Source organism: Vipera berus (assembly GCF_964194415.1).
Source record: "Vipera berus genome assembly, chromosome: 7".
NCBI lineage: Eukaryota > Metazoa > Chordata > Lepidosauria > Squamata > Viperidae > Vipera > Vipera berus.
In genome coordinates this window covers 69,938,686-69,961,959 of record NC_138209.1, presented here as the reverse complement: position 1 = coordinate 69,961,959, position 23,274 = coordinate 69,938,686, and the positions used below count along the sequence as shown (strand labels likewise).

The 23,274-nt window shown below is 40.7% G+C and overlaps 1 protein-coding gene across 1 annotated transcript in view; it reads left to right on the top strand.

Moving 5' to 3' along the window:
- The window catches only part of PDGFRA (platelet derived growth factor receptor alpha), a 51,323-nt gene extending 28,957 nt beyond the window's left edge, over window positions 1-22,366 (top strand). Inside the window, exons 9-23 of the mRNA XM_081332975.1 lie at window positions 667-790; window positions 1,658-1,851; window positions 2,680-2,774; window positions 2,862-2,994; window positions 5,380-5,484; window positions 7,438-7,548; window positions 8,482-8,635; window positions 10,145-10,311; window positions 13,210-13,319; window positions 16,081-16,203; window positions 17,328-17,439; window positions 18,993-19,092; window positions 19,536-19,641; window positions 20,326-20,561; window positions 21,676-22,366. Coding sequence (XP_081189101.1) covers window positions 667-790; window positions 1,658-1,851; window positions 2,680-2,774; window positions 2,862-2,994; window positions 5,380-5,484; window positions 7,438-7,548; window positions 8,482-8,635; window positions 10,145-10,311; window positions 13,210-13,319; window positions 16,081-16,203; window positions 17,328-17,439; window positions 18,993-19,092; window positions 19,536-19,641; window positions 20,326-20,561; window positions 21,676-21,823 — 2,018 coding nt within the window. The 3' untranslated portion in view covers window positions 21,824-22,366. The remainder of the gene's footprint in view (window positions 1-666; window positions 791-1,657; window positions 1,852-2,679; window positions 2,775-2,861; window positions 2,995-5,379; window positions 5,485-7,437; window positions 7,549-8,481; window positions 8,636-10,144; window positions 10,312-13,209; window positions 13,320-16,080; window positions 16,204-17,327; window positions 17,440-18,992; window positions 19,093-19,535; window positions 19,642-20,325; window positions 20,562-21,675) is intronic.
- The last annotated feature ends 908 nt before the right edge of the window (window positions 22,367-23,274 follow it).

Genomic DNA, 23,274 nt, shown 5'->3' with positions numbered 1-23,274 from the left:
TAGATTTCAGTTCTCATGATTTGCAAGCAACCTGTTGGGCCATATTGGCTGAGACTACTAAGGGACGTTCAACAGATCCCAAAACCACCAGATTCAAGAAAGTCTCCTTACGCAGCTTGTGACTACGTTTAGTTGGGGCTACCTCTGGGAAAATGCGCAACATATTGCCATCTAGTAATGCAGTCTTCCTACTTAGAAGTAACTTGTTACTTAGAAGTAACCTTTGGCCACCTAAAGGGAAGGAAGGACTCACTGGAGAAGAGCCTCATGCTGGGAAAGATGGTGGGCAAGAGAAGAAGGGGACGACAGAGAATGAGGTGGCTGGATGGAGTCACTGAAGCAGTAGGCGTGAGCTTAAATGGACTCCAGAAGATGGTAGAGGACAGGAAGGCCTGGAGGAACATTGTCCATGGGGTCGCGATGGGTCAGACACGACTTCACAACTAACAACAACAACAATTCATATAATGCAGGAGACTATCCTGTCTCAGGGAATACAAGCCAAACAAAAAACAAAAAACCAGGCCTCCATTTCTGAAGCTGCATTTCCTCAAGAAACAACTGTGTCTGCCAGGCAGATGTGAATTCAAAAATAGTCTGGCACCAAAGAAACCAGCTCCAGCAGACAAACCACTTACACACTCTTCCCAATTTATCCCTTTCCAGTTCCAGCTTTAATTCGAGACCTGGTAGATAATCACCACGGCTCTGTTGGGCAGACCGTCAAATGTTTGGCCGAAGGCACGCCCCTCCCCGACGTGGAATGGCTGGTTTGCAAGGACATTAAGAAGTAAGGCCTTTGATTTTGGCTGCCTTAAGTGGCTTTAGCTGGCTGGTATAACAATATGTTTACTGCATCCTTTTCATAATATATATGTTCCTCAACTGGACGCCTTCCAGTTTGCATTGCATTTCGACTCCCATAATTCTGAAGTTGGGAATCATTTATTAGCTAATAATAAAGCAGTAACACAAAATGGCAATGGACAGTCAGGATTAAAGGATTATGGGAGTTGAAACCATTTGAAAATACGTTTGGACATCGCTGATGTACAGATTTCAGATTTGGGAGTGGGAGTACCATTTTATATTGATTGAAATGCCTCTTGAATTTTTAACTCTTGGGTGCAATCAAATGTATTGTTAAATGTGCGAATGCACATAATGTATTTTTAAAGAACCCAAGACACAAGATTTCCTCAACAGAGTTGGACCAACAGCAATGGTTAATCATTTCTCTTACTTGGTGTCTACTCAGCACCTATTATTTTCTTCCTTATAGAAACAGGTACCCCTTGCGTGTTGGAGTGATATATAATTTGAAACCCAAGATTAGTTGCTAGTAATAAGTCAACCTTATGAACTGCGTCTAGCAATATTTCCTAAGCTTAAATTTTGTGGGAAAATCATGCTAAATCTGTCAAACACTTTGGAATGAAGGATAAAAGCTGAGATTTGTCCACGTGCATGGAACCATTCTTAACACTCCTGAAATGATGTTGTTGTGATATTAATAAGTGGCTGTTTTTCAAAGAAAGTTTTGATGCTGCTTGGGCAACGTGTCCCGATGCACATCAAGATATTTATTCACTAAATAGTCTTCAGTAAAGAAAGACTTTTTTGGGGCGGGATCAATCAAAACGTGACTTCTCTCTAGATGCAACAATGACACCTCGTGGACTCTCCTGACCAACAATATCTCTGACGTTACGGTGGAGACTCATCTCGATGAGAGGAACATGGTAGCCAGCCAGGTGACATTTCAGAAGGTGGAAGAAATCATGGCTGTTCGCTGTGTGGCTAAGAATGACCTTCGTACTGTTACAAGGGAACTAAAGCTGGTGGCTCCTAGTACGTTAACTTTGTCTGATTTTATGTTCATTAGTTTAGCTTAGAAGACTTTCACCTCTTTAGACACCCAATCAAATGTATTAAGGCAGCGTCCCCCAATCGTTTGGGCACCAGGGACCGGTTCCGTGGAGAGAGGTTTTTCCGTGGACCGGAGGGGCCGTGGTTTTGTGTGCTGCACGCATCCCGCAGATGGGGCTTTGCTTGTTTGTGCGGACCGGTTTCTGGCATGCCGTGGACCGGTGCCGGTTCACAAACCAGGGGTTGGGGACTCTGTCTTAAGGTAATAGTAACTTATTATTCAAAGCCAATGTGTGGAGTTTTTATGAGTGTTTTAAATACAGATAATCCACAAATCAGCCCCAAATTTCCTTTGCTAAGCAAGACAATTGTGAAGTGAGTTTCGCCCCATTTGGGGACCTTTCTTGCCACAGTTGTTAAGTGAATCACTGCAGTTATTAAGTTAGTAGCATGGCTGTTAAGTGAATCCCCATTGTCTCTGCTTGTCAGAAGGTCACAAAAGGGGAATCAGGCAACTACACTGCAAACTGTCATAAATAGCCAGTTGCCAAGCAGCTGAATTTTCATCACGTGACCATGGAGTGGCTGCAACGGACATAAGGGTGAAAAACGGTCATAAGTCACTTTTTTCAAGTTTCCTCAAACTTGGCTACTTTAAGACTTGTGGACTTCAACTCCCAGAATTCCAGCCACGCCTGTCCTATGTTAATACCAGTGAAGTCAGAACGAAAAGGAAGCCAGAATGAAAAGTTAGTTTGCTTTAAAAAAAGAAAGAAGGAACGAACGAATCCTCTGTGCTTCTCCTTACAGCATTAAGATCAGAACTTACGGTGGCAGCTGCTGTCCTCGTCCTCCTTGTGATTGTAATAATCGCGCTGATTGTCTTGGTAATCATATGGAAGCAGGTAAGGAGAAATCTTTTCTCTAAACCATATTCTGCATGATTTAATGTGTTGGGCTGGAGCTGATCTTCCATGCCTTCTTTTGCGCAGAAACCCAGATATGAGATCAGATGGAGAGTCATTGAGTCGATCAGTCCTGATGGCCACGAGTACATCTATGTGGATCCTATGCAGTTGCCCTATGACTCAAGATGGGAATTTCCTAGGGATGGATTAGTGCTAGGTAAGGATCACCCAAAGACTTGCGATAGTTGCTGCGGTGAAGGAAAGAGTCTCGGAATTTTTCATAGGAAAACTCAGAGGTATTAATAATAATAATAATAATAATAATAATAATAATAATAATAATAATAATAAGAAGAAGAAGAAGAAGAAGAAGAAGTTGGAAGGGACCTTGGAGGTCATCTAGTCCAACCCCCTGCTCAGGCAGGAAACCTTATACCATTTCAGGCAAATGGCTGTCCAGTCTCTTCTTAAAAACCTCCAGTGTTGGAGCATTCACCACCTCTGGAGGCAGGTTGTTCCACTGGTTAATTGTTCTAATATAATAATGTACCAGAAATGGTTTTGACACCAAGGTGGCAGGAACAGCCAATACTCTAGAAAGATCTCGACAGACTTGAACACTGGGCCCAATGTCAACTGTCTGAATAGCAGATCCAAAAAAAAAAAGAGAGAGAGAGAGAGAGAGGAATTTCTAAGGTTTTGAAAGCCGTAAAATAGAAGCTTTATTGAATACACATCTCAGAACTGAAGAAGAAGAACCAGCTCTAATTTCCCCGCATGAAATTTTACCTAGTTAACAATAGCTTCCCTTAACACCCACCCACCAGGTGTTCACATTGCCCAATCATACAGTATACCTTTGGTTTGTTATGGGAACGGTCCACTTCTCCATCAGACACCTGCGTTAATGACCTTGGCATTCTTGTAACGGTCCGTGGATGGCTTCTTGGAATCCTGTTTCCTTCCAATGCTTTCTAACCCACCCACCCCAGTTTGTATGGCACGTTGAGTAGCAATAGAAGTTAGCAGGCATCTCAGCAATTCAACCTTGACACCCTATCTAATGAAATGAAATTCAATGGTGAGAAAGTAAGGTTCTACACCTAGGCGAGAAAAGCAAATGCAGGGGTGTAGAATAGGTGGCACCTGGCTCAATAGTAGCAACTGTGAGAGGGATCTCTGAGTCCTAGTGGACCATCACTTAAATAGGAGCCAGCCGTGTGCTGCAGCTGCCAAAAAAGCCAACACAGTGCTAGGCTGCATTAACAGAGGGGTAGAATCAAAATCACGTGAAGTGTCAATACCACTTTACAAGGCCTTGGTAAGGCCACACTTGGAATACCGCATTCAGTTTTGGTCGCCACGATGTAAAAAAGATGTTGAGACTCTAGAAAGAGTGCAGAGAAAAGAAACAAAGATGGTTAGGGGACTGCAGGCTAAAACATATAAGGAACGGTTGCTGGAATTGGGAATGTCTAGTCTAGTGAAGAGAAGGACGAGGGGGGACATGATAGCAATGTTCCAGTATCTCAGGGGTTGCCACAAAGAAGAGGAAGTCAAGCTATTCTCCAAAGCGCCCGAAGGCAGGACAAGAAGCAACAGGTGGAAACAAATCAAGGAGAGAAGCAACCTAGAACTAAGGAGAAATTTCCTGATAATGAGAACAATTAATAAGTGGAACAACTTGCCTCCAGAAGCTGTGGGTGCTCCAACACTGGAGATTTTTAAGAAGAGATTGGACGGCCATTTGCCTGAAATGGCATAGGGTTTCCTGCTTGAACGCAAGGTGTGTGTGGGGGGGGGAGGTTAAACTAGAAGACCTTCAAGTTTTCTTCCAACATTGTCATTCTGTTATTATGCTGATCCTCTTAGCAACAAATCCTTCATCCCAAACGGCACAAAAGGCTACAGGTGAGATTGCTATGGCCTTGGAAGATATTCCTATCGTGGTGAAATGGAAAATATATATTTTTTCTTCTTTTATGGGGCTTCATGACAAATCCCAGTAACACTGGAGCAGTTCATGCTTTTTCTATTCCCTGGCCTGGAGCTAATCAAATGTCCTATTGTTGATAGTGACATGATGAAAAAAAAAGGGAGCATTTCTCTTTTGGGCACTTCTGCTTACTTAGGGCATCTTCCTTTCTATCTTTTCTCGTGCTTATTTTATGCAAAACGAAGTCATAATTTAAGATGGTGGAATTCTCAACTTTATCACTTCAGATTGTAGCTAGATGGGCATCCGGTATAGAATTTAAATAAGGTCACATTTTTTTTGAGTTTCAACTCTTGCCTAATTAAAAACAGGCTTCCAGTGCTCAAGGAGAAGGTGCCAGTAGATTTTCCTGGGTTTACAGAAGTTTATTATTTATTTTATTTTGGGGACTTATATGCCGCCCTATCTCCCGAAGGACTCAGGGTGGCTAACAACAATAAAAAACAACAATACAAAAATTAAAAAAGAATTAAATAACAGCCCCAAAATAAATTAACTACACAGTTAAAAAAGTTACCCATGCCACATATTTAGAAAAACTCTTGGAAGGAAAAAACAAAATAACTCCAGTGTTAGTTCTCAGTAACTGTATTCTCTTGTCTATAGGCCGAATCCTTGGTTCTGGAGCTTTTGGGAAAGTAGTGGAAGGAACCGCATATGGATTAAGCCGATCACAACCAGTAATGAAAGTAGCTGTGAAAATGTTGAAACGTAAGTATTTTTTCCCATTTACAGCTAATATACCGCATCATTCTGTTATATATTCAAGATGGACAGTGTTTAGTATTCATGTGTTATGTATATGTAGGGGTGTTGGTCTATACCAGTGATGGCGAACCTTTTAGAGACCGAGTGCCCAAACTGCAACCCAAACTCCACTTATTGATCGTAAAGTGCCAGGGCTGTATCAGCATTATGGTGCCCTCAGCGGGGGCAGGGTGACATGACCCACTGAGTGGGCATGGCTGCAGTGGTCACAGCAGACTGGGTGAGCATGGCCGGGGCCAGTCCCTTGCCATCTCTGGGGCATCCCCGGGGGGAGGGGCAATGCTGCTTGCTTGCTCGCTTCCTGCCCTGTTGCATCCAAACGCCACGTGCTCGCTACTCTGGCAAACTCTGCTGGGGCAACGGTGTGCGTGCCCACAGAGAGGGCTCTGAGTGCCGCCTCTGGCACGCATGCCATAGGTTCGCCAACACTGGTCTATACATACGTTGTATATAGTATGTATATGTTGTATATAGTATGTTTAGGTGTGTGTCATGTATGTGTTCACTTTGAGAGCGGGTAACTAAATTTCATTTTTGATGTGTGCCGTTGTGCCCACAGTAAAAAATGACAATAAAGGTTATTCTCTTCTCTTCTCTTCTCTTCTCTTCTCTTCTCTTCTCTTCTCTTCTCTTCTCTTCTCTTCTCTTCTCTTCTCTTCTCTTCTCTTCTCACCTCACCTCACCTCACCTCACCTCACCTCACCTCACCTTACCTTATCTTTCTCTTTAATGCCATCTCGTTAGCATTTGAGCTTGTAATAAAAATTAATCAGCTCAACGTATTTCCTCTAGAATTAATATTTAATGTGACTAGTATTTTTTTTTTAAAAAGGATTGAATAAAGTTACCAGTTGATACTTCTGTTCATAGTAGCGGAGCTGAGAAAATCTAATTTTTTTATATAGGAACTCATCAACGCACAAGTGCCATTGGCAACCAGAATTTCCATTGCTAAGCGAGGCAGTTATCAAGCGAGTTACGGCCAATTTTAGGCCCGCATTTGTTAAGTAAATTACTGCAGTTCTTAAGTGAATCATGCAGTCATTAAGCTCCACATCCAGCTTCCCCCATTGACTTTGGTGTGTCCGAAGCCAGTTGGGAAGTTTGCAAATGGTGGTCACACAGCCCAGGGATGCAGCAACGGTTGTAAATATTCGACAGTTGCCAAGTGCCCGAATTTTGACCTCATGACTGCGGGGATGCTGTGACAGTTGTAAGTCATAAGTCATTCATGGTGCAAAATAATAATTTTGAAGTGCTCACAGTCTGATTCAGAAAACAATCTATACTGGGAAATGTCCACCGTAGGAAGATAGTGCCACTTTATTTATTAAGCAGGTTAAGAAATCAGCAAATAAAATGAAAGGAGTTTTCTTTCTCTAGCAGATTTTATTTTTGAAAACTATTTCCCCCCCCCCCCCAAGAAGATTCCTGTTCATAAAGGAACAGCAAGCATGATAACTTAATTCTGTACAGGTTGTCCTCGACTTACAACAGTTCATTTAGTGACTGTTCAAAGTTACAACAGCCCTGGGAAAAGTGACTTCTAGCCATTTTTCACAGTTTCGGCCTTTGCAGCATCCCCACAGTCAGGGGATCAAAATTCAGATGCTTGGCAACTGGTTCATGCTTATGACCATTGCTGAGTCCCAAGGTCATGTGGTCGACCTTTTGCAACCTTTTGATGAGGAAAGTCAATGGGGAAGCCAGATTCACTTAACAACCGGGTTAGTAATTAACTGCAGTGCTTCACTTAATGACTGGGGCAAGATTGGTCATAAAACAGGGCCAAAACTCACTTACCAACAGAAAGTTTGAGCTCAGTTGTGCTCATGACTACCTGTAATTTCTGGAATAACACATTCTAATTCTCTGTGTACCGTATTTTCCCACCAGCAACGGCAAGATCCAGCGAAAAGCAGGCTCTTATGTCTGAATTAAAGATAATGACCCATCTTGGCCCCCACTTGAACATAGTCAACCTCTTAGGTGCCTGCACAAAATCAGGTAAATTTCTCTAGCAGTCCTCTTTGTCCCTTTCTGTTGAAAAAAAAAGAAAGAGATCAGCAGGGCTGGCTGCTCTCATTGAGCTAGTATTTAGAAGAGTAGGTTGTAATTTAAGAAATCAAACACTGGCCATTTTATTCGATCATTGTTGCGGTTTGCTACACAAGTCTTCCCAGCATAATGTTCTTCAGATGTGTTGGTACTACAACTCCAGATCTGCTCAAATGACAACTCCTATGAATTACCAGCCAGCATGGCAAGCACATCGGGAAGGCGCCCAGTTCAGGAGGTAGCATAATTATTCTATAATTATTGTCAATCCTGTATTATCAGGACTGCATAATTTAAGTCCTCACCAAGCCAAGCGCAGCCTCTTTAGCCATAGAAAGAAGCGACAAGAGACTTCCAAGCAGTGGCGGGATTCAAATAGGTGAACAACTGGTTCTCTGTGTGGATGCCGCTTCCAGAAGTCCATTCTGGGCCTTGGCAACAAACAAAATTAGCTACTGGTTCTGCCGAACTGGTACGAACTGGTTGAATGCCACCACTGCTTCCAAGTACAGAAAGGTTGCTACGAACATGGTAGGTTATCATTCGTAGTTCTTGACATTCGGATTTCAGAACTTTTCCGACAGCCTTTAAGGACATGGTGTTTATGTGTATAGTTCAGTCTAGAAAAGTCTCTGATGACCACTAAATATGTCTCAAAAGGCAGGTTTGGGGAGACCGCCTAGGATTCTCAGCGGTTTGATTTTGGGACAAGAATGGGAGATGAATTCAAAGACTTTCTTCATGCTTCTTGGAGTTCGTACACCGAGAAAGAATCATTGCTATTGGGACATAATCCCTATCATTGGGACAGTGTTCTCCGATTAGTTTCCAAACATGACTTCCAGGAGGCATTTAGTATTCTGCTTTATTCCTCCTCGTTAGGTCCAATATACATCATAACAGAGTACTGTTTTTACGGAGACTTGGTGAACTACCTCCATAAAAATAGGGATAATTTTCTGAGTCGGCACCCCGAAAAGGCAAAGAAGGATCTGGACATTTTTGGCATGAATTCTGCAGATGAAAGCACGAGAAGGTAAGCATGAGCTCTAAAGTAATCAAAGAGACAATATTAATCTGTCCCCTCTGCATTTAGCGTATAGCCATGCTGGCCAATGACCACAGGAATTGTCTTTGGACAATTCAAATGTGTTAAGATCATCGCAATGTTTCTTCCTAGCATCAGCCAACCCCACAATGTAAAAAAAGATGTTGAGACTCTGGAAAGAGTGCAGAGAAGAGCAACAAAGAGGATCATGGGACTAGAGGCTAAAACTTACAAGAAACGGTTGCTGGAGTTGGGTATCTCTAGTCTAAGGAAGAGAAGACAAGTTTGCCCTATCCAACAAAATGAGTTTCAATGTGGAGAAAAGCAAAGTTTTACATTTAGGCAGAAAAAAAAAATAATCAAAGGTGCAAGTACAGATTGGGCGAGACCTGGCTTCAAAACAGTAACTGCGAGATGGACCTTGGAGTCCTAGTGGACGATCACTTAACCATGAACCAGCAGTGTGCAGCAGTAGCCAAAAAAGCTAATACAATCCTGGGTTGTATAAACAGAGGCATAGAATCAAGATCACGCGAGGTATTAGTACCGCTGTATAAAACCCTAGTAAGACCACACCTGGAATACTGCAGCCAATTCTGGTCATCGTATCACAAAAAAGATGTTGAAAATTTGGAAAAAAATTCAGAGAAGAGCAACTAAGATGATCCAAGGCCTGTAGACTAAAACATACAGAGAACGGCTGTGGGACTTGGGTTTGGCTAGTCCAGGGGTCAGCAACCTGAAACAGTGAAAGAGCCACTCGGAACCAGTTCCCTCACAAAAGGAAAAACTGGGAGCCGCAAAAAATGCGTGCACATGTGCGTACATGCGCAGAACAGGGTTTGACTGAAGAGTGGAGCCAAGGTGAGATATGCACCTACCCTGCATATTTAAATTGATTGGTTGAACTTTTTTAGTCCCACTTTTTTTTTTTTGACTGCGCATGGCAGAGGACTGGGAGCCGCAGGAGCCGGCTGAAAGAACCGCATGCGGCTCCGGAGCCGCGGGTTGCAGACCTGTGGGCTAGTCTAAACAAAAGAAGAAATAGGGAAGACATGATAGCAATATTCCGGTATTTGAGGGGCTGCCACAGAGAAGAGGGAGTCATGTTATTCTTCAAAGCACCAGGGGGCAGGACAAGAAAACAATGGCTGGAAACTGATCAAAGAGAGAAGCAACCTGGAATTAAGGATAAACTTAACAGTGAGGACAATTAACCAGTGGAACAGCTTTGCCATCAGAAATCATGGGCGCTCCATCACTGCAGACAGTCAAGCGACTGTCTAATCTCTTCTTAAAAATCTCCAGTGATGCTCTGAGATGGTATAGGTCCTCCTGCTTGAGTGGGGGGCTGGACTAGAAGACCTCCAAGGTCCCTTCCAGCTCTATTCTGTTCTAAATATTCTAAATAATCAACACATAACAGATCAGTATAATAAATACACTAAATATTCAAACTCCAATGTCTTTATATTGCTACTGTGCTTTTAATTCTAGCTATGTCATCCTGTCCTTTGAAAATAATGGGGAATATATGGATATGAAACAAGCAGAGACAACTCAGTATGTGCCCATGTTAGAAAGAAAAGACAAGTCGAGATACTCTGACATCCAAAGATCTTTGTATGATCGCCCAGCTTCATATAAGAAAAAATCTATATTGGGTAAGTCCACTTATATGTCTTAGCATACAGTACATAGCTAAGTAACTTTATTCTGCAAAGAATCAGACTGGATTAAGGTTAAGTGTTCTCCTTGAACTGTTTTTTCTTTCTTTCCCCTGAACAAAGTAATTTGAAGTTGTTGCTAATCTTGCAGGAGCAAAAGTTAGAAGGTTTTGTGGATGGCTTTTGTCATTTCACCTCATTGGCTGTAGTGTGCAACATTTGGTTTTGTATTGTCCCTAACAGCTGCACCATTTAGTTCTTTTATGCTGGCGCTCATGGCAGAAATGATTGCCATTAGATTTTATTTTACTTTTTGTCTTTCAGGCTTGATTGCAATGATCTCTTTCTGTGTTCATCTCTCTGTATGTGCACAAGGGTAGCTAAGGGTCAGGTCTTATGGCCATTTCAGCATTCAATTTTCCTAAAAATTGAATTATTTCAGCTTGGTTTTAGAGGTCGTATAAAGTCTGAAAGATTACAGCAGCCTCTCATTGATTATAATCTGAATTATAACTGTTTCACGGAAAACGTAATGTATTTATTCTTCCTGTAGAACAGGGGTCTTCAAACTTGGCCCTTTTATGACTTGTGGACTTCAACTCCCAGAATTCCTCAGCCAGGCATGCATGCCTGGCTGAGGAATTCTGGGAGTTGAAGTCCACAAGTCATAAAAGGGCCAAGTTTGAAGATCCCTGCTGTAGAATCATCTGTGTTGCTGTGTTTACTGTAAGCAACTTAAAACGAGTCTCCAAAAATAAGCAGGGCTGGATATGTTTAGTTGTCGGATGGGAGACCATCAGAAATTGCAGAGTATAGATTAGTCTGGGAAGTCAAAAAGACATCATGGAAGAAAGCAATTGCAAATTAATTTCCATACTGCCACCAGAAAAGCAGCAGAGATGCCTCCATAGAGTCACCCATAATGAAGCTCAATTCAAGGGTGCCTTTACTTAAAGCCACATTTTGGCCTAATAAGAAATTCAAATAACATTAACATACTTGAAACAAATGTCACAGTATTATTGCACACTAGTAGATATTGTGTGCACTAGGAAAAATTGAAAGTGAAGTATTAAGGCAATTGGAATGCCTTATGCACATAGCGATTGGTTCGTAAGATTCCCAAATATTGAGTCTCGGAAAGTTCCTGTATCTTGAAGACTGCTACAAAAGGCAGAGTCACATTAGGTGTTAACATTTCCTACTTCGGGGGACAGGGAAGGCAAAAATATACTTAGCTTTAGCTCTTTTTTTTCTGCAAATGACAATTATATTGTTTCTTACAATTCGGTTGGTTATTTAAGTTTGTTGTGAGCAGCATCAGTTGTTATTTATAATTCAAAATGAGATAGGTGTTCAGGAAGACCTGTGGAGTCAAAGATTTCCCATCTTTTCTTTATCCTCTTACCCAGCGCATAACGCTAACATGTGCCTCTATCCATAAAACTGATCAATGATGTTTCTTAGGCTTAATGAGAGCCGGTGTCATTGGTGGCACAAATGATTTCCTTTTTTGGGGGGGTATTTGGCTGATTTTGAGCCACTGCTTTTGTGCTTTGCCTTAGATTAGGATTCATTCCTAAGAGTTAACCGACTTGAAAGAGAAGTAATTTGTAGAATGCCAAATTGATGGTTAGTCAAGGGCCGTATGACCAACTCATCCCTTTTACTGTCCTATTACACTGAAATCTGATCCATGGCTTACAAAACAGATTTGCTCTCTCTCCTGATTCTCGAACTGGATTCTCTTCCCATCCCAGCTCCACTGGCAGAGGCTGGTCCACTAGAGCCTTACTGAGTCCACAAGTAACCAAATGATTATAATTCAGGCCTGTTGCAGCTGTCATTTTCCCGAGCATAATAAGAGCGATGCTGTAGAGTCATTGATCCTTTGAGAGCCTTGGGTGACCTCAATTACCAAAAAGCACGAGCCAGCCTAGCAAAACTAAACAGGACGAAAATGGATATGTGTAGAAAACAAGTGGACGACTCCAGGCCATTTCTAAATGATGCCTTTGGATTTAAACCACAAGGGAATAAAGTAACAACAAGCTCTGTAATGTGTAGGTGGTACTCCTTTAATCCTGCAATTTCTAGGAAAAATGTCTATAATTAAATAAAACTATATTTAGTATTTGGATATTTTTTTTTAAAAGAAATACTCTTCTCTATTACCGATGGATAAAAATGTAGCTTGTTATGTTGAAATGTTTTGGAGATAGTACCGATGTGATGGAACGACAGAGGAAAAGTTGCTGGATTTGGTAAAGGGAAATGACAATCTAAGGAAATAGCAATAATAAGTACTTAATCCTTGGAATTTTATGCAGGAAAACCGGGGGGGGGCGGGTTGTGGTTAAATCAGTCTGCTGGAGACACCGTGATGTCTGTCAATGCTGCAAACATTGACATATTTGCACTGACAATATGAGAGACAGCCTGTTACTTTAATTGCTTCGCTTTGGGGGGAAACCATCGGCTGGATGTTTTGAGAAGATAAGAAAAGCCTGCGTACAGAATGGGAAGTGAAACTTCATATGTAAAACTAATTGGATAATGTGATTTACGATGTGTAGATAAGGGCGGGGATATTATGTGTGTTACAATGGGTTTGGGGGGAGGAGATTTCAGATTCTGGCATCCCCTCCATGAGTGCTGATGTTTCGTTTCATTATTAAGACTTTTTAGATAAACAATGCCTGCATTTTGTTTGAACGGTCTCATTTATCGGAACCATGACATTGTCTCCTTCACGTCTCAGAAAGACGCAACCTGTTCAAAAGCCTTTCACTATGAGGCTGCCTGAAAGAGATTGAAGGATTGTTGGATTCCTCTGGAGTCGAAATTTAACAAAAGAATTTTCTTCTCATTTTTTCCTCCTCTCCATGAAACCAGATGGGAAGAATCTGCTTTCTGATGATAGTTCAGAAGGCCTCAGTTTGTTGGATCTTCTGAGCTTCACCTACCAAGTAGCTCGGGGAATGGAGTTCCTGGCTTCAAAAAATGTAAGTGGAAGAGCTTCACAGGGTGACTTCATGTAAACAAAGTTTGCATCCAAGCTTTGCAAAGAGCTCTTATAAAAGGAACAGTCAACGGAACATGTGTGAGAAAATGATTATTTTACATTGTATAAATAATTTGAGACAATTGACATTTTCCCCACACAGTTGTCCAATCCAAGGCAAAAAACTCAAACAGCCAATTTTGTCATAAATCCAGTATAACGTATTTAGAGCTAAAGTTTCCTATTAAATTCTGGAAAACAAAACAAAACAAAATACACTAATGCCATTCCCTAGCAAGATTAATAAGAGGGAAGTTATCTAAATCAGGCAATGAGGAAGAAACACAATTCAAACACAACTGATAGGCTCCACACATATCATTACCGAACATAGGCTCTGGGTTATTGACAGGATGAATGCAGAAACACCAAATCTGGAAGGAGTCCATTTGTACATTTACTGTACATCAGGGGTCTTCAAACCTGGCCCTTTCATGACTTGTGGACTTCAGCTCCCAGAATTCCTCAGCCAGGAATTCTGGGAGTTGAAGTCCACAAGTCATAAAAGGGCCAAGTTTGAAGACCCCCGATTTACATATTATTTTCTGAAAAATGAATATTATTGTGAGGGGGAGATAAGAAGAAACCACTTCACTCCTAGCTTCAAACACCAATTTTTCACCTCTTTTAATCAGTCACTTCAGCTATTTTAAGAATGGGGATGGGAAAGGGACCCTGTCTGAATTTAACAACCAACCAGAATTTTTAAACGTTGTACCCCAAGAAGGACACTTTTACCAGAGGGATCTTCCTGAATGTACAATGGTTGGGTCAGAGTTAGGAGTTTATCCTTGTCAGCAATTTTTACCCCAACTTATTCCATAGATCTGCTGTCCATTACATATCTTATGTGTAAGTCACAGTTTCTATGTTAGGATCTAGGCAGCTTGAAATGCTCATGTGGTCAAGAGGGAGACAGTGCCAAACAAATTCAGAAACAAATTCAGCCTGGTTTGCTTAGTCTTCTAGATGTGGTTTTTTCTGCACTCATCCTTCCTCTTACTTTCGCTTAAGTAAGCTACACTGCAATGATCTTAATGCCAACATTTAACATTTGAAATGTTAAAGATGGAAAAGAGAGGGTTCGCCTTTAAAGAACCCACCTTTAACATTTCAAATGTGTTAAGATCATCGCAATGTTTCTTCCTAGCATCAGCCAACCCCACAATGTAAAAAAAAAGATGTTGAGACTCTGGAAAGAGTGCAGAGAAGAGCCACAAAGAGGATCATGGGACTGGAGGCTAAAACTTACAAGAAACGGTTGCTGGAATTGGGCATGTCTAGTTTAATGAAGAGAAGGACGAGGGGTGACCTGATAGCTGTGGTCCAATATCTCAGGGCTGCTCCAAAGAAGAGGGAGTCAAGCTATTCTCCAAAGCACCCGAAGGCAAGACAAGAAGCAATGGATGGAAACTAACCAAAGAGAGAAGCAACCTGGAACTAAGGAGAAATTTCCTGACAGTTAGAACAATTAATCAGTGGAACAACCTGCCTCCAGAAGTTGTGGATGCTCCAACACTGGAAGTCTTTAAGAAGAGACTGGACAGCTATTTGTCTGTAGTAGTATAGGGTTTCCTGCCTGAGCAGGGAGTTGGACTAGATGACCTCTAAGGTCCCTTCCAACATCATCATCATCATCATCATCATCGTCATTATTATTATTGTTGTTGTTGTTGTTGTTGTCATGTACTCTATACAGTGGTACCTTGATACTCATTGTTAACTTAATTAACTCATTGTTAATTAAGAGCCTTGGTGGAGCAGTGGGCTAATGCCTCCTTAAGTAACACCAGCTGCCTGCAATTAGTGCAGGTTCGAGTCCCACCAGGCTCAAGGTTGACTCAGCCTTCCATCCTTCCGAGGTAGGTAAAATGAGGACCCAGATTGTTGGGGGCAATTAAGCTGACTTTGTAATAATGCCGCTTGGCGGGGGCCGAAAGCCCTAATAAGCAGGCATATACATAGAATGAAGGCTATTGCTAAGCACATTGGTTTGTGCTTAAATTGTAAGCCGCCCTGAGTCTTCGGAGAAGGGCGGGATATAAATGGGATTAAAATAAAAAAATAAAATACAAATAATTGATATCGGGAGGCACGATGAGTATCAAAAATGATGAACACCAAACACTTTTTTCTCATAAGGAATAATGTAGTGAGTCACAAGGCAGCTGATAGCGACAAGTTCTAGCTTGTGCATTGAGTACCAAATGGTTAGGATGCTGAGCTTGTCGATCAGATGGTTGGCAGTTTGGCGGGTCGAATCCCGAGTGCCGCGTAACAGAGTGAGCGCCTGTTACTCGTCCCAGCTTCTGCCAGCCTAGCAGTTCGAAAGCACGTAAAAATGCAAGTAGAAAAATAGGGACCACTACGGTGGGAAGGTAACAGCGTTCCGTGCGCCTTTGGCATCTAGTCATGCCGGCCACATGACCACAGAGACGTCCTCGGACAAGCGCTGGCTCTTTGGCTTTGAAATGGAGATGAGCACCGGCCCCTAGAGTTGGAAACGACTAGCACGCATGTGCGGGGGAACCTTTACCTTTACCTTTACCTTTAAACAATGAGTACCAGGACAAAAATTTTGCAGTACCAAATTTGATGAGTTTCAAAGCAATTGAGTACCAAGGTACCACTGAATACCAAAGGCAGGTTATTATTCTAAAGATGACTAATGTATCTTTTTTATTTATTTTTATTTTTTACAGTGCGTGCACCGTGATCTGGCAGCACGAAATGTCCTCTTGGCTGAAGGAAAAATTGTGAAGATCTGTGACTTTGGGCTAGCAAGAGATATCATGCACGATTCAAACTATGTCTCCAAAGGCAGTGTACGTATTGCTGTCGTTTTTATGTGGGGTGGCTGCCCTAGCGACCATTTTAAGTATATAAAAGAACGATATACCGAAAGGTGGTTTATTATTTCATGCATTTAATGCTTAAATAAGAACAACAAAAGAGGTACACAAAACTAGCTTGTGTTGCAAGAAAGAGTTTTAAAATGTTAACAAAAAATATATTAAATAACACCTGACCAAAAAACAATAAAACTCTTAGGATATTTCCATATTGCTTCTTGATCGGCGTCCTCACTTCAACGTTCTTTGCCTTTGTCCGAGCGTTGTGTATAGCTAGACAAGAAAACGTCTAAAAACCACAACCCCAGCTACTTGAATAAAAACCTGTTCTGTACCAGCCTGCTACCGGCCCTGCAGAAAAGGCAACCCCTTTACAAACGGCAAGAGGCTGGAATACCTCTGCCAAATTTATTACTACAAAAAACAAACAAGACACGAACCAAGATACAGGAGCTTTGAAACACTATCTGAGCGGTTGCTTTCAGCAAACCAGCCCTCCCCACACATTCCCTTTATAAAGAGTTCAGGGCGTAGCCTCTCTCTGCCTCCTTCCGAGAAGCCCCACAGCCTTCCTCTGTTTACTCCTACCTGACTGCCTCCTGCGTCGGGCGTCCTTGAACAGGGCCAGCTGTGGGTCATCTTCATCCACACTGTCAGGCTCACACAGCTGGGTCTCCATGGTGACCAAGTGGGAGGGGCCTGCCTGAGGGCTATCATCAGCAAGATCTTCAACCCCCTCAGCAAGGTCTTCAACACCCCCCTCCTCCTCTGAGTTGTCCGACCCAACTGCCGAACCCACAGGCTGACCCTGAATCACAACAAAACCAGACAAGTTCTGGAAAACACAGATTTATCATAATTGGCAACAAAAAAAATAGGTATTGGTTCTGCCGAACCAGTGTGAACCGGCTGAATCCCAGCACTGGGTGGGTGAAGAGCAAGCTACAGCATTTAAAAAATGGCCAACTTTAAGTGTCTTTGCTACCGACATACCCACATACGTATGGCTACAAATCAACTTTAAAGACAGCCTGATAGTGAATATTTCATTTACAGCAACTCTTGCATGTTTTCTAATTAACGTTTGCCTTTTTCAGACCTTCCTTCCAGTCAAATGGATGGCACCTGAAAGCATTTTTGACAACCTGTATACCACATTAAGTGATGTCTGGTCCTATGGCATTCTGTTATGGGAAATATTTTCTCTTGGTAGGCAAATTAATTGCTTTGGTGTACGAAAGAATTGAACCTGATAAATAAATAGCCTTCTGCAATATATTATGGTTGCAACTTTAGTTTAGAGGCATGTTAACCAAAATGGTATCAGTATTACTTTTTTTTTTTAAAATTTGCTATGAACCTCCGGTACTAACCGACAACAATAAAAATAACAACATAATATCAGCAAGTATACATTGATGAAAGCGTGGCATCCTGTAATTTTTCATTTGCAAATTTTATAGCAAATTATGTGAATTAGAATTTAGAATTCTAAGAAGTTAATTTTGTAAACGATATTAATTTCAAAGTTCTCCAATGTTTTTGATATATGTTGGCAATCTGTAATAGTCTGTTTGTTATGGTTAAATTAAAATAAATTGTGCACCCACATATTCTTTTAAATAATACATAAACACAGTTTCAGGATGTCAGTCAGACACCAGCAGAATATCTTTTGCACATGGTTTGATGTACATATTTGATCAGAAAATATGAAGAGATTCTGTTGTAGGGGCTGCTTTTTTTTGCAACTCAGACTATAATTTTGATCTTTATTATGACATATTAACCCAATATCTAAGATGTCAAAGATAGATTTTCTACTGGTTTTTTTTGTTCTTTCTTTTCTTTAATTAAAGCTAAACAATTCATTTTCAAAATGCTTTTCCCGAAACATAGTCCCGCCTGCAAGATTGTGCCTCCACCAACATTATTGCTCTTAGTCTTCCACCCTATCACCCCTGCCTCAATGCTGAGTCCAGTGATGGCCACAAAAATATGGCCCACCCATAAAATAAGTAGATGGCTTCATATGTCATGCTAAACCAATAACTCCAATTTTGCTTCATGCCATAGAATTAAGCGGGTTTATTGTTGGGTTGCAAGACATTAAAAAATAATGTATGTTCCTATCTATTTGGATATCTGTAAAACATCCTCCATTTTTTGCAATTGTCTATCCTTGACCAGTGATTTATATATACTATTATAGATTGCAAAATATTTAAGAGTCTACTGAATCTCAACCTAGACTGATTAGGTGGCGCAGTAGTTAGAATCCAGTACTTCAGGCTAACTCACTGCCAGGAGTTCGATCCTGACCATCTCAAGGTTGACTCAGCCTTCCATCCTTCCCAGGTTGATAAAATGAGGACCCAGATTGTTGGGGGCAATAGGCTGATTCTGCAAACCACTTAGAGAGGGTTTTAAAGCCCTATGAAGCGGCATATAAGTCTAAGTGCTATTGCTTTTGCTCTCCCAACCACTGAACGCACATATTTATGAAGGAGATGTTGCTTGTTTAGAAGTTTTGCGGCTGTTGAAATTATGCCTGAAGGATGTGACCAGATTATTATTTTATCTTGATTTACCTGCTTTCTAAAAAAAAATGTGTGGGTGTTAATTCTTGGACTCTTATCCTTGACGTATGTTGAACCAGTCAAATTTTATACAGCCTTTTAAGATTTAAAAGATGGATTGTTTGGATTTGCTTCTTGAGTCAAAAAAAAAAGTGATGTCAACTTCCTGCTTTTGTTTTTCAGGTGGGACCCCATACCCTGGCATGTTGGTTGACTCCACCTTCTATAATAAAATTAAAAGTGGCTATCGTATGACAAAACCAGATCATGCTACCTCTGAGGTGTATGTATTCACTTGCATCTTCTTTCCCTGCTTGCACATAATAGGATTAAACTTTTTCAGCTTGGTGTCCTTGCAGCATTTAGTCCCAAAATGCTTCCAGGCTGAACTTCGAAATTTACACTAGAGCTTTAGCTATGGATGGGCTTGCCTCCTGCAATATTGCTTCTCCTAAACAAAACAAAACAAAACAGTGTTGTGCTTTAAGAAAAAGATGCTGTTTGATAAAACAATTAGGTAACTAATTAACAGATAGTCGTGAATTCCCTGAGATACTTAAGGGTATAAAAGGGTATATAATGGAGCGGAGAATGAAAGTTGATAGCTGATTCAATGTTGGTTTCATTGCGGTGCACATTTGTCATTTGTCATCCCCCTATTTTTCATCAGCCTTATATCTTGTCAACAATTTACTTATGAGGCATTTTCTTCTGTCTGGTTCCCAGGTATGACATCATGGTGAAATGTTGGAATAATGAACCTGAAAAGAGACCATCTTTTTACCACTTAAGTGAAATAGTTGAGAGTCTGTTGCCTGGTGAATACAAGAAGGTTAGTCTTTTTCAGAAAATGGATGTTGCTTTCAGGATTTTAAAAATATGTTTCCTTATGATTGTGGGGCTGAATCATGGGTTTTAAAATTATATTTCAGGGAATGATGGCAATGTGGAGATAAATGGTTGGGATGCCTGGGATAAACCTGGCAAATGTTACGGTTGGATGGGCAACATACATGCTTTTTAGGCCCCTTTCCATAGAGGATTGACTTATCTTGTGCCATTTCTAAAAAGACAGATGATCCGTCGCGTAGCAGATCCTGGAAAAGCTGTTGAAAGTTAACAGGTTGTTTGGTTTCTTATTGTAATTATGGACTATAATTTTAGTTTTAATACTTCATGCTTCCAAATCTGTTGAGCCATCTTTTATCTCTAAAAGACGTTCTCGACAATGTCAGAAAAAGTTGTTGCTGCTACCCTGTAATTTGTGCAGGGCCACCACAGCCGTTTGCGCTGCAGGGCTTGAGTTACTACAACCAGTGTTCTCATTAAAAAAAAAGTTCCACTTATGGAATAATTATTTTTCTTTAAAAACACTTTACATGTGAAGCATGATCCTTGCACGGCAAAAGGAAACCTTATTGCAGCTTACGTTAGATTTTACAGAGAAGAAAGGTTGATAAAGCTGTAAGAGAATAAACATGAATGTCTAAGCAATTTTTTTCCATTTTTTTTCTAGATTTATGATGGAATCCACTTGGACTTCTTAAAGAGTGATCATCCTGCTGTCACACGCATGAGAGTGGACTGTGACAATCCATATATTGGTGTCACTTACAAAAATGAGGACAAGCTGAAAGACAGAGAGAGTGGATTTGATGAACAAAGACTCAGCGCAGACAGTGGCTATATAATCCCACTGCCTGATATTGACCCAGTATCAGAAGATGAAATGGGGAAAAGGAACAGACACAGGTAAGGACAGAAGGGACTTCATCATGCCATCAGTTTTGGTCATGTGAGGTAGTATATTCAGCTTACCTACGCAGTTCCTGTTAACTAACTCATTTTTATTGGCGTTTTCAGTCTAGAAATACCACTTTAACTTATATACCGCTTCATAGTGCTTTACAGCACCCTCTTAAGTGGATTACAACAATCTGGGTCCTCATTTTACTGACCTTAGAAAGATGGAAGGCTGAGTCAACCTTGAGCCGGTTGGGATCGAACTGCTGGCAGTGAGCAGAGTCAGTCTGCAACACCTTATTCAAAATCGCTGTGTCACCACAGCTCTTGTTTGGCATTATCAAATGTAACGATGTTGCCTAGATTTCTGAGCAGTTGCAGAATGGAGCTAGAATTCCCTTATTTGTGTAGAAGGAAATGTTGCAAACCCACTGCACCTTTTGGTAATGGAGCTATTGGGTACATTGTTGGATTAGTGAGTGGCAGTCTTGAAAATCTGTGAATGCACTTACAAATAAAAGATCCAGAATCTTAGATTTCTCCTCTATGTTATAGTCCAGTGATGGCAAACCTTTTAGAGACTGAGTGCCCAAACTGCAACCCAAAACCTGCTTATGAATCGTTGGGTGCCGGGTAGGCATGGCCCATTGGGTGGGCATGGCCCATTGGGTGGGCGTGGCTGTGGTGGTAACAGCAGACTGGGTGGGACTAAAAAGTTCAATCAATCAATTCCAACTTTGCGAGATCTTTTTTTTTCCTGTGAGAAGTTGAAATTGATTGATTGATTGAACCTTTTTTTTTCACATGGAGGCGGAGGCCTAAATAGAAAAGGTTTTTATAAAACACAGCTGAAGGCCTAGGACTGGGGTGACAGCACACATGCCCACAGAGAGGGCTCTGCGTGCCACCTGTGGCATGCGTGCTATCGGTTCGCCACCACTGTTATAGTCTTTCTGCAGCCACTGTATATAACAAGTGATTTAAGGGTGGTACGCTGCCCGGAGTCAATTTCTTGTGAGGTGGGTGGCCATATACATATGACAAACGAACAAATAAGTCAAGTATTTTCTGTGGGGCTTTGTAATCTTTCCTAACTTTTTTTTTCTTCCGCGTTCTTACCCAGTTCTCAGACATCTGAGGAAAGTGCCATTGAAACCGGATCCAGCAGTTCCACGTTCGTGAAGCGAGAAGACGAAACCGTTGATGATATTGACATTATCGACGATATTGGAATGGATTCCTCGGAACTAGTTGAGGACAGCTTCCTGTAACTCTGGAAAGGAGAGCGGGCAACGTTTGAGCAGTGCAAAATGAAAAAAAAGAAAAGAGGAAGATCAAGATATGACTCGTGAACTTTCCGTTTTGTAAGGAAAAGCACTCCAAAACAGACGGTAAAGACCTGCCAATGCTCATGCCTCTCAACAAGTGGTCTCAAAATCTCCCTTGGTTGGCGAAAGACTTTGAGGAGCCAGTTTTCAAGGATCCTTCTTCCTTGAAGTACTCCCGTAGCATCTCAGCATGTGTTGGCTATTTCAGTAGATGGATGAATCAAGAAAAAGGCCACGGATACTTCAATTTGTGTTTCAAGGGCATTCATAACTCGGACGGATAAATTTTCTACTACGGTGAATCATTGTCAGTGTGATTGTGTAAATACCTGTTCCTACCAGGATATATATATATTTTTTTTAAAAAAAGAAGACCACTTAAGACTTTGGCATATTAACTTCCTTAAGTTTATATAAGCTGCTGGTGGATTAGCACCTGAAATGAATTACATATCAAAAAGAAACCACTTTTGAAAAGCATGAAATGGATTAACACTAAGTAATGTTTTATTTTTACAGATAATGCAAACAAAAGGGAACGATAGGTATTTCCAAAATATATTCAATAGCTTATTAAATCAAATGAGATTTTTTTTTCATAACCATAGAGGAATAGTTCTTTATCTACTGTTCTCAGTATTACTAAGTATAGTTTATAACTACTTCTTGTCCTTTGTTAAAACACAGTATTAAAGTCACTACTAACAAACTAAATCATTTTAGGATTTAAATATTTACAAAAAAAGCTCTTCTATTTGACTGTTTTGGTAAATTAAACCTTGTTTAAGAAATAGGAATAGAAAGTTTTTTCTAAGGAATCTAGATATTAATTTTCCATCCTTAGCAGAAGAGCTTTCTTAATACAGCAGGCTGATATGCTAGTGAATCTTCACTAACAGAAATTGATTTTGCAGAATATAGAAATCTAAAATGTATTTTTTAACAAATTTAATACATTTACAATCAAATTATCGTACAATAGAAATAGGTGACCAATTAATAAGGCTGCTTGGAGCATCGAAGAAAGATGCTACAGATTTGAAAGGGTTTTTTTTTGGAGGGTGTTATTATGTATGACTAGTTAGAATGGATACACCAACTGCTCTTTCTGAAAAAGCTTTTTTCTGAGCCTGAAATTTTCAATTGCGTAGCTACTTTGTGCAAAAATGTTTTTGTTCTAAACAAATTTTCCTACAAAAATTAGCAAGGTTTTTTTTTTTTTGGTTTTTCCCAATTACTCCAATGGGCATTGAATCAAACGTAAAGCCTTCCCATTCATACAGCATACTTAAAACACAGGTCTGCCTTATTTCTGTAGATTTAGCGGGGAAAGTATGCCATTGCATTTCTCAAATGTCAATCGGGTAGCATTAATTCTTCTTTTATATATTCTG